Here is an 11,822-nt window from a genome sequence, read left to right on the forward strand (position 1 = left end):
ATCAATGAACAACTAAGGTGTCACAATGCGCAACGAAAAAAAAGGGGGGGGGGGTTTGAGCCTGACCAGGCGGTGGCGCAGTGGATAGAGCATCGGACTAGGATGTGGAGGACCCAGGTTCGAGACCCCAAGGTCGCCAGCTTGAGCATGGGCTCATCTGGTTTGAGCAAAGCTCACCAGCTTGGACCCAAGGTCACCGGCTTGAGCAAGGGGTTACTCGGTCTGCTGAAGGCCCACGGTCAAGGCACATATGAGAAAGCAATCAATGACCAACTAAGGTGTCACAACGAAAAACTAATGATTGATGCTTCTCATCTCTCTCCTTTCCTGTCTGTCTGTCCCTATCTATCCCTCTCTCTGACTCTCTCTCTGTCTCTGTAAAAAAAAAAAAAAAAAAAGGAAAGAAAAAAGAAAGGGGTTTGAATCATATGTCCCTGGGACAACAAAGCTTTCTGCCTGGGGGAGCAGTGGGGCTCAACTGCCCCTTTGGCAAGGGAAGAGGTCAACTGGGATGACTGAGTAGCCCCAGCTTCCTGGAGGCTCTGGAAGAAACAGCGCTTCATCCTGAGTTTCAGATAAACCTCCAGAAGAAAGAGGGATAGATCTAACACAGGAACCAGGGACAAAGAGAGAGACGGCTGGAGGAACAAGGCGAGACAAGGGCAGATAAGGACCGACATTGAGACCAAGAATGAGAGTAGCAAGAGGACTGGCTTGCCAAAGACAGCAATCGGGACTCTGGCTTGCCCAGGTCAGCTGGCTCTTGTCTTCTCAGGCTACACCCTGAGAGGATGCCCTCGATGCCCCACCCAGATCCCCTGGACTGGCTGTGGGTGCTGGTTCCAGGGGCTCCTGGCTGCCCCATCTCTGGAAACTTGAGAAAGCAGAAGCCAATGAACTGACTGCTGAGGATAAAAAAGACCTCCCTGTCTCCAGAAGGATCCTTCCTGGGTTCCATTCTCCATCCAGAGCTACTCCACAGGATCACACCAAAATTAGACTCCACTTGTGAGAGCTATTGGTCAAATAAGTTTGTAAAATATGCGTTTTAAGTTTGCTCGCTATAGTTTGTATTGGGGGCTGGGCAGTTCCAGATATATGCGGTCTTGTGAAATAAGGGCTATTGTTTTGCTAATGTTTGCTGGAGGTAAGGTTTTCACGTCAGAAAGTTTGAAAAGAGAGAGAAGGAAGAGGCAGAAAGAAGCCCTGTTTGCAAGGAGAGGAGCAGAGACAGCAGAGAGAATGCAGAGTGCTGCAGAAGAAGCCACGTTGACAGGTAAAGAGAAGATGTGCAGGCGGGGAACCAGAGCTGAGGGGCTTTGCAAGCTCTGCTAAGACTCGGGGGGCCTTTGATTCCAGGAGAAACCAGAGAAGATTCTCCTGGTTGTGGAACCGGAGAATGTGTCAGGGCTTTGGTAGCTCCGAATGAGTGAAAGGGAAGTGTTTTCCCTGTGTGTTTGCTAATCGGCCAGTGCGAGACTTTAATAAAGGAATGGCCCACCATTTTTTGGCTCCACTGTTTCTTTACCATCTGCCCGAATCCAACATGAACCTGCATGTGTATGGCCATGATGGCGGCCTCTGGCCATACAGACAGCTCATCCTTGTTTAGCTCCTCCCCTGGCTCATCCTGCTCCCCTTCTCTGAGGCTTTGCTCTCAATAAATCATATGCCCCTGAATCCTTGTCTCAGGAAACAGATCTAAGAGGCCTTTGTATACAGATTGCCCTTGAATTCAAGTGATTAAGACAATGTGTCAGTGCACAGCAATGTTAAATATTATGATGTTATATGTGGCTGATTGAAAGAATGAGAGACTGATTGAATTAAAGCTCTGGAGAGAGATAAGTGGGTGGGAGATTTTATTACAGTCTCTCTCTCTCTCTCTCTCTTTCTCTCTCTCGCTCTCTTTCTCTCTCCATCCCTGATTTGGCCCATGATCCCCATGGATTATCCCAGTCCATCCTGTATGCATATAGGCTACCTGCTTATGTAGTCACAAACTCAGGGGCAGATAATTTAGTCTGTAGATTATCCAGACCCCAAGCTGGCCTCTTCTCCCCACAGTTTTGCCTGCCTTCATTAGCGCCTTTGAGTAGGGGGCAGGGTGAGCTGGGCAGAGGAAGGCAGCAGGGGAGGGCAAGATAGTGAAACCTCAGTTTGTGGACCCTGTTGCTACTATCATGTCAGTCTCAGGAAAGATCAGAAACTATTGGGTAAAATATTAGGAATTTTCTGTGGGGTCCAAGTATCTGTGCTCATCATCAAATAGTTAACTTGATGTTTGTTTCTAGCGTGAGAACACCCTGAATAAAGCTAGGAAAATCTCTTGCTAAGTAATCAGTTTGGATCATTGAGGATAATAGTTTGATAAAATCTTTTTAGACTATTCAAGATATGCAAAGACTTCATCTATTCAGAAAGCTTTTCAGAAATGAGAGTATGCAGATCTGTCAAGTTTTCAATTCTTCCTGTTATCTACCCTCATTCCAGGCTGCTGCAGTTTGATCTCTGTCTCTTCTGATTTCAGAAGAAAAGAGGAACGATGGACCATTCATTCTTTTACCCATAATGCTCCTTCCTCCAAATATCTGGGCCTACATTGTCAATGAAAATAGGATGCGAACCACATATATCATTTAGAATTTCTGGGCCCTGGCTGGTTAGAGCTTTGTCTTGATATGCCAAGGGTGCAGGTTCGATCCCCAGTGAAGGCACATACAAGAGCCAGCCAATAAGTACATGGATGAGTGGAACAGCAAATCATTGTTTTCCTCTTGTTCTCTCTCTCTCTAAAAATCAATTAAAAAATTTTTTTAATTACTGGTAGCCACATTTTATTTTGGGGGGAGGTAACCATATATTGTATTTATTTATTTATTTATTTTTAATATTATTATTTTTTACAGAGACAGAGAGAGGGATAGATAGGGACAGACAGACAGGAACAGAGAGAGATGAGAAGCATCAATCATCAGTTTCTCGTTGCGCGTTGCGACTTCTTAGTTGTTCATTGATTGCTTTGCTTTCTCACATGTGCCTTAACCGCGGGCCTTCAGCAGACTGAGTAACTCCCTGCAGGAGCCAGCGACCTTGGGTCCAAGCTGGCGAGCTCTTTGCTCAAGCCAGATGAGCCCGCGTTCAAGCTGGCGACCTCGGGGTCTCGAACCTGGGTCCTTCCGCATCCCAGTCCGACGCTCTATCCACTGCACCACCACCTAGTCAGGCGGTAACCATATATTTTAAAGGTAAAAGGAAGTAAGTAGAACTAATTTTAAGTATTTTATTTAGCTCAATATATTTAAATGTTTTCATTTCAACATATCTATATTAAAAAGTGTGAATGAGATATTTTACATTCATTTCTTGTACTAAGTCTTTTGTGCAGTATATACAGTAATATATACTGTACTTCACACAGTACATCTTAGTTCAGTTTAGTCACATATTCCCTGCTCAGTTGCCACATGTGGCTGGTGGCTGCCATATGGCCACACAAGACTAAATCTTGGGAGTCCCTTCCCAACACCTGCCTATACTCGGCTTATCTGGGGTGAGAGGCAGGGAATTAAGAAACTAGACACAGCTCGACTATCCTGGGGTGACCTTGGGAGGAGGTGGGGGAGGTGAATGGTAAACAGGTTCTAGGGAGCATCTCAGGCCAGGTAATTAATTACTGGGGAGGGAGGAACAAAACTGTGTTTATTAAACCTCAGACTCGGGTCTTTCCTCCTGACCAGTAGGTAGGGCCAAGAAATTACTCCTAAAGCCTTGAGCATGGAATCATAGACTTGATCTCATGGTCGCTGGCTTGAGCCCAAAGGTCACTAGCTTAAAGCCCAAGGTCGCTGGCTTGAACAAGGGGTCACACGCTCTGCTGTAGCCCCCCCACCCATCAAGGCGCATATTAGAAAGCAGTAAGTAAACAACTAAGGAGGCACAACAAATAATTGATGCTTCTCATCTCTCCCTTCCTGTCTGTTTGTCCCTCTCTCTGTCTCTGTCTCACACACACACACACACACACACACACAAAACTAATTTCAGAGAATAAGATGAAGGGAGAAAGATCATTAAGGTGTTCCCCATGCCCACCTTGTACTGAGAACCATGGAAAGTGAACCAGAAAATATCAGATATTGTTTATTCAACCCCCTCACTTTACAGAAGGGTAGACTGAGGCCAGGAGAGTAGGAATGGCTGGCTAAGGTCACAGAAGTTGGTTGCAGAGCCAAGCCTTGCTTTGGGGGTTACTTTCTGAGATGCTGCCTGGTCAGATTGGTGGCTCTTCTGTTCCCTCCCCCATCAGACTGGAAGAGTTCCAGAGAGTGAGTAAGCAGTTCTGCCTTCCCTCTCCCTAAGGATGACAGTCAGCATCGGGAGCAAAGAGTAATGGACAATCTTGTGACAACAAATACAATCAAAAGCATAAAACCTCACTTTCAACAATCTTTACAATCCAGCTGTCATTCCTACCCTCCTCCACCAATCTCATGACCAGATTTTTTTTCTGTTTTTTTTTTCTTTTTTCTGTTTTTTTTTTTTTTTTTTTGTGGCAGAGACAAGGAGAGTCAGAGAGAGGGACAGACAGACAGGAAATGAGAGAGATGAGAAACATCAATTCTTCATTGCGGTTCCTTAGTTGTTCATTGATTGATTTCTCATACGTGTCTTGACCAGGGGGCTACAGCAGACTGAATAACCTCTTGTTCGAGCCAGTGACCTTGGGCTCAAGCTGGTGAGCTTTGCTCAAACCAGATGAGCCCACGCTCAAGCTGGAGATCTCAGGGTCTTGAACCTGGGTCCTCCACATCCCAGTCTGATGCTCTATCCACTGCGCCACTGCCTGGTCAGGCCTCATGACCAGATTTAATAAGAGAGGGTAAGAGGTGCTAAAAAGATCAACCCTCCTGCCTCCCCACCTCCTGTCATCCCATTCTAGAAGGGCATAGACCTGGGACCATGCTAGAACCCTGAATGAACTAACCAGAGGCGGGACCCCAAAAAGCCCCCAGTACCTGAGGTATCTGACACTTCAGGCTTCTGCTTCCTGTTCCAGGAGTTGATGAGCTATAGCAGTTGGTGGAGGTCCCCACTAGAGGAGTCAGGGGTCGCCCTGGGGGAGGTCCAGGGCCTCCACTGCCCTACTTCAGGCTCTAGGTCTGTTCCCCATGTTCCTTCACAGCATGCACTGCTAGTCTCAGCCTGACTCCCTCCCTGAGCCAAGTCCTGGGGTTTATTTTAGGAGTTGTTTCACCCACTCTGCCTGCCTTGTGTGAGGTGCCACGTGCTAAGGGAGTCCTCACCATCTGCCCACCTCCACCATCAGCTGGGAGCCCCATATGGGACTCGCTCCCCAGGCCCAGAAAGTCAGCCTAAGCTCATTCCCCATCCCTGCAGGTCTTCTGCCAAGTTACTGGGCATTTGATTTCCCGCCCCTAAAAGCAAGAGCACTGTAATATCTACCTCACTCAACATGCTCCTCAGTTTGAAGAGGCCTTGAAATCTGGGATGCAGAGGCTGGATTAAATTTCCCTCCCCATACGAACCCCCCTACACAAACATACACTTTGGCACTACCTATGAAAACTTGAGGCCTGACCTGTGGTGGCGCAGTGCGTAAAGCATTGACCTGGAACACTAAGGTTGCCGGTTCGAAACCCTGGGCTGGCCTGGTCAAAGCATATATGGGAGTTGATGCTTTCTGCTCCTCCCTTCTTCTATCTCTCTCTCTCTAAAAATGAATAAATAAAATCTAAAAAAAAAAAAAAGAAATCTTGAAATATGTATACCCTTTGACAGCAAGTACACTTCTGGAAATTTCTCTTAAATACTATCTTCTCGCAAGGGTACAAAGAAGTAGGTACAGGGAGGTTCATTACTATGGACACTCTGTAGATTTAATTACAGAGTGCATTCATACAGTAGAATCTCATGTAGTCATCAAAAAGAATGAGGAAAATCCATATGTCCTGACATTGAATAATGCTTAAGCTATAAATGAGAAAAGCAAAACTGTATGAAAATATTTCTTATATAATCCCATGTGTGTTATATATACATAACTTTTACGTATGGGTAAAGAAATAAATATCTGGAAAATTATATAAAAACTTGTTCAAATGTTTAGCTAGCTCTGAAGTTTATATTATGGGGTTCTCTATTTCCTAAGTTTCTAAATTGCTTTCATGACAAAGAGCTATTACTTTTATAAGCAGGTGGGAGACAGGAAGAAAATTAAAATTTTCTTTTAAAAAAAGAAGGAAGGAAAACGCCCTTCTCTGGCTCAGCTAGGGGGGAGGGCCCATAACACCCACCCACAGACTCCCCAGCCCAGGTCCAGCATGTGGCCTTGGGAATGATGTGTGGTTGAGACTTCACACCCCTTACAGCCCAGTCCTGTCTGGCCCTCCCTTGCTGCCTTCACCCAGTCCTCCCTCCCACTAGCCTCCATCCGAAACGGCCTGGGCTAGAGAACAGGCTGTCCTGTGCATTGTCAGTGCTCCAGTGGAATTCTGTGTTTTCCAGGCTCCGATGGAGGAATCTGTCTCAAGAAAGACTTGCAACGACACATGGTCAGTGTGAAAGGAGGGTGGGGACTTCTGGCCAGATTTGAGTCCAGAGCTGTACTGTGCTTCAGAGATAAAACTCCTGCTCCTCAGGAAGGGGAGTGGGTTAGCGGAAAGCTGGCCCTTAGTCTAATCAAGGCGGGAGGGAGGAAGGGAGGGGGAGGTCAGAGCTCTGAGATGTTGGACCTGCCGCCTAGCTCCTATCTCCTGTTGTCTGCGCCAAGAGTACAAAGAGCCAGCCTGGGAGGAAGGCTCTGGACGTACCACTGAGAAGCTGTGTGTCCTTGGGCAAGTCACTGCCCCTCTGCTGCTTAAGGACTTCTTTCCTTCCTCTTTGCTTTTTCAGTTCCTTGAGCAAGTGCAGGGCTGGAGAGGGCATGGGAAGGGGACCACTGCCATCTCTGCCCTCATGAGGGGCTTGGGGAAGGGAAGGGCACCCAGGGAAAGTGCCCTTCATCTGGATTTTACAATCCAGCTTGTGCAAGAAGAGGTGTGGGGGCAGCTCAGAGGGGGCCCTAACTCTGGGCCCACTGGGTTCCTTCAGCTTCATCTCTAGGCAGCTGACCCCTGCCCACCACTCCTGGCCCCCAGAGATTCTCTGGCCCTCAGGCAGCCTCTCCCTCAGCATCCATCTCAGGATCTCAAAGGAAGTCTATTTAATAAAGAAGCTGGAAAGCCCTGGCCAGATACCTTGGTTGATTAGAGCATTGTCTCAATGCACAGAGGTTGCTGGCTCAACCCCAGTCAGGGCACATACAGGAGCAGATTGCTGTTCCTGTCTCTCTCTCTCTCTCCCCTTACTCTTTCTCTAAAATCAATAAAACAATTTTAAAAATAAAGAATTACTACTTAAAAAGTTCATGATAATAATAATAATAATAATACAGCATAGAAGCTGAGACAAAGGAACTTACAACCCACCCAACCCTGGTCTCACCCCCATTCCAAACATGCAGAAAGCCTAGGGGAGATGGACCAAGGCAAAGATTATTCCAAAGCTCCACTACACCCAGCCAGAATGTAGCTTTCTAATTAGAATTCCCCAGTGCTCCCCTCTCCCCACAACCCCTTCAAAGCAACCCACTTCTCCATCTCACCTCGCTTGCACCACCCCCACCCCCACATGCAGTCCTCCAACCCCACCAGCTGGTCAGGCCAGAGGGATGTGAGGAAAAGCTGGGACATTCACTGGTCTTCTGTGGACCATGGCCCCCAGGGCTGGAGTTTGCCCTGGGGGAGCGGAAGATGGTCCTAATCAGATAGGGAGGAAGGGCAGAGCCAGAACCAAGAGCTGGAACCTTGGAGGGCCCTCTGCTAGGGAGGGGGGCCACCTATGTATACATTCTTCTCCAAATCCAGAGACCTCAGTCCCCAAGGTGACCAGAAATAGAAAAAACACATCTTAGGAGATTTGGAAGCAAAGAGCAGAATTTGGGTGGAGAGGAAAAATCTTCTAGCCGGGGCCTCCCCAGCCTGTCCCTGGGCTGCAGAAAAGGACTTGGTTGTGAGGACTAGAAGCCATGAGTCACAGGCATGTGTAGAGGGGGGCCAGGTAGCACCTGTCCTCAGCAGAACCAGCCCAGCAGCTCTGTCAAGTAGGCCCCAGCACTGATGCATACTGGGCACCCTTCTGGATCAGTACGCACTCACCCCCACCCTGCCAGCCACGGGAAAGGGGCTGGGTAGCAAATCTGAACTGGCCCAGACTCAGGAGCAAAACTCTGCTTCTGCCAGCCCAACTAGGAAGAAGCAAGTTCCTTAGGAAGTCTCCCCCAGGAGATGGTTGCCAGCACCTTCCCCCCTACCCCAGGCCTTGTTGTTTGATTCTGGATCCCATGTTTGCACAAAGGCTGGGAGTGAGATAGGGGGGGGGGGGGGCTGGAGGCTGGAAAGGGTTGTGCTGGGCTTTTACTACTCCCACTGATTAGGAGGATCCGACTGTTCTGTTATCTCAGACACAGCTGGCCCTGATGCTGGTGAGGAGGCAAAGGCACTCAGCATTTTAGTCTTACTATCACATTGGTGGCCTGTGCCTTGCCCCTCATCTCTCAGAGGGCTAGGGGTGGGTGTCCAGCAGTTCCCACTCACACCAGGCACAAACAGCTGCTACTTCTGCCCCTCTCCTGGGAATAACTATCATTCCCAGAGCGAGGCGACTAACGGCTTAGTCACAGGGCCAGGCTGGCCCAATCCAGCCCAGGCTTCCCTGGCACCAGCCGCTGCCATCGCTGCCATAAGCACAGTCAGCAGGCCGAGCACCTTGAGGTGACTTTAGGCCAGGAAGGAAGGAATTAATTTCCATTCTCACAGGATCTCCCCAAGGCAGGAAAAAAAAAATCAGACCAACCTAAGTGCTGGGGAGAGGGGGTAAATGGGACAGAATAATTCTTTTTTTTTTTTTTTTTCATTTTTCTGAAGTTGGAAACAGGGAGAGACAGTCAGACAGACTCCCGCATGCGCCCGACTGGGATCCACCCGGCACGCGGTGCTCTGCCCCCCAGGGGGCGATGCTCTGCCCATCCTGGGCGTCGCCATATTGCGACCAGAGCCACTCTAGTGCCTGAGGCAGAGGCCACAGAGCCATCCCCAGCGCCCGGGCCATCTTTGCTCCAATGGAGCCTTGGCTGCGGGAGGGGAAGAGAGAGACAGAGAGGAAAGCGCGGCGGAGGGGTGGAGAGGGGTGGAGAAGCAAATGGGCGCTTCTCCTATGTGCCCTGGCCGGGAATCGAACCCGGGTCCTCCGCACGCTAGGCCGACGCTCTACCGCTGAGCCAACCGGCCAGGGCCAGAATAATTCTTTTGAGGACTTACCTATATAGACTTAAGGGAGTGTCCCCAAAGGCAAAAACCTGGTAACGGCTCAGATCAGCAAATTTTGAAGTTAAATCTTCAAGTACCAGCTGGTATCAGGGGCAAGTAAGAGCCACAAGATGAGAAAAGAGAAAAGTAGGAGAAAAGAAAGGATCCCCTCTCCCCCCCCAAAAAAAACCCTGCAGAGATTAGGCAATAGCTTGGGAGAGTTCACCACTAATTTTTAAAAAAAATTTATTGATTGGTTGATTTGAGAGAAACACTGTTGCCCCATTTATTCATGCATTCATTGGTTAATTCTAGTATGTGCCCTGACCTAGGATCAAACCCATAACCTTGGCGTATGGGAACAACACTCTAAACAACTGAGCTACCCAGGCAGGGCAACTCTAATATTTAGAAGCTTGCTTGGCAAATTCAACTTCAAGATAAGTTGTTCTTACCACTCAGGCCCAAGCCCCACCCCTACCCGTATAGAAATATTGGACTGTCCCTGATAGGTAAGGAGAGAGGAAAATGCCAGACCAAGATTAGAGGTACAGTATTATCAGTCTTTAATAACTTATAAATGCTAAAAAATAATACAGAGGACACACATGGCTTACAAAACAGCTATGTATCTACAAATGTGGGGAGAGGTTCTTGGCACTTTCACAGACACAAAAATAAAGACTATTGTGACTGCCATCCCTAGAATTCTAAGCAGCCTGCTAAGACTCCCCAGTTGGGGGTGGGGGGGTTCTCATTCATACCAGATGCATGCTCCAAGCTACTTTCCTTTGCCCCAAAATACATCTAATAAAGAAGCTAAAGAAAAACAAGGAACAAGGTCGAGGTAGATTTGCAGTTTATATTGAAGCCTCCTCAGTTCTGCAGCCCCATTGCCAGAGGTCAGGATGAGGGAAAGATGTGATTAGACAGCCCACCACACATCCCCTTCCCCAATGCAAGACCAAAGCAGGACACCCAGTGTGCTCCTGAGTCCTTCATTTAGGTGGACAGGTCCTGCATCCTGGGGCTGAGTGAGAGGCCACAGGCTCTGCCTGGCTGTCCAAGTATGCAGAACCCTACTGGCGAGGAGGCGGCAGCCTGGGGTCACCTTCTCTTCTTGCTTGCCCGAGCTGCTTTCTTTCTCTTGAGGATCATCTCATACAGACGCTCAAGGCCCGGCTGCAGTCCCGCCCCATCCACAGCGCTGCAGCCCTGCACGTGGGTGAGTGTTGCCGCAGCCAGCTCTCGGACTGCCAGCCTCTTCTCCACCTCAGCAGCGCTCAGTGCCCCAGGCTGATCCTGCTTGTTGGCCAGCACCAACACAGGCACACCCTGGTTGTCTGAGGCCCGGCTGATTCGATGTAGCTCCACCTTCGCCTCCTCCAGCCGCTCAACCTCGGCGGCATCCACCACAAACACCAGCCCATCCGTCTGGCGGGTGTAGGAGCGCCACAGCGGTCGAAGTTTCTCCTGCCCACCGACATCCCACACTTGAAAGGTGATGCCACGTGACCCCCCCAGGGGCACCCGGATCTTCTCCGTGTTGAAGCCTTTGGTGGGGACGCTCTGGACAAACTCCTTGAACTTGAGACGATAAAGGAGGGAGGTTTTTCCAGCTGAATCCAGCCCGATGACCACGACATGCAGGGACTGAAAGTGGGGCAAGAAGGAGGTGGTGGGCGCCATCTCTGTCAAGTGGTTCCCCATGGTGAGCTTTAGCTAAGGTGCGCGTCTTGGGGTTCACAGTAGAGGCACGAAGGTGGCCTTAAAATTGCAGGCTCTGGGGACCACAGCTGAGGTATCTGAACAGGGAAAGGTCACGAGAAAAAAAGAAGAGGTTTAACAAACATGAAATGTTCAACTTCTCGATCCTTTCCTAAATCAGCCACCCATGATTCCTAGTTAAAAAAAATTTTTTAAGCGGCTGCAGCTGTAACAAAGGTGCTCCCCTCTCCCTGGGGCCCTAACAAGGGAGATGAGACCTAAAGAAAACCCCAGGTCCCGGGACGCTGAGGTGGGGCAGGAGATCTGCATCCCGCGGATGGTCAGCTTCCAGCGCCTCTTCTTCCGCTCGTGGCGTGATAACAGACGCCGCGACCCCTACTCTCCAGGCGATAATCCTCGCTGGAAGGGGCAGGTTGGACAGCGCCCCCAAATTAAGGGTTAGGGTGCGGGCGCTGAGACCGAGACCCGCGTCCACCCATCCTCCACATCCCCAAGGCAGCTGACACGCCCCTCCTTACACCGCGACCCCCTTCCCCACGGCCCCGCGACATTCCTCTGCCAGCCTTCCTCTGACCCAGCTCCCTCAACCCGGCACCGGGGCCGCCTCAGCACGGCCTGAACAGCCCCTTTACCTCCGTCAGCCGCGCTCTCCCGGCGCCCTTCCGGGCCAGCTACCCGAACCGCCGCAACAGCCTCCACGCCAGCCCTCAGCGCGCGGTCTCTGCG

At 49.7% G+C, this 11,822-nt stretch overlaps 1 protein-coding gene across 1 annotated transcript; it reads right to left on the reverse strand.

Annotated features, from left to right (window-relative positions):
* Positions 1 to 9,589: 9,589 nt before the first annotated feature.
* Positions 9,590 to 11,822, reverse strand: ARL4D (ADP ribosylation factor like GTPase 4D). Its single transcript, XM_066255405.1, has 2 exons — positions 11,729 to 11,822; positions 9,590 to 11,173 (listed from the first exon to the last, which is right to left on the reverse strand). The coding sequence occupies exon 2, from the start codon at positions 11,076 to 11,078 to the stop codon at positions 10,476 to 10,478; it is 603 nt and encodes a 200-aa protein (XP_066111502.1). The 5' UTR covers positions 11,079 to 11,173; positions 11,729 to 11,822; the 3' UTR covers positions 9,590 to 10,475.

This window comes from Saccopteryx bilineata, chromosome 2, assembly GCF_036850765.1.
Source record: "Saccopteryx bilineata isolate mSacBil1 chromosome 2, mSacBil1_pri_phased_curated, whole genome shotgun sequence".
NCBI lineage: Eukaryota > Metazoa > Chordata > Mammalia > Chiroptera > Emballonuridae > Saccopteryx > Saccopteryx bilineata.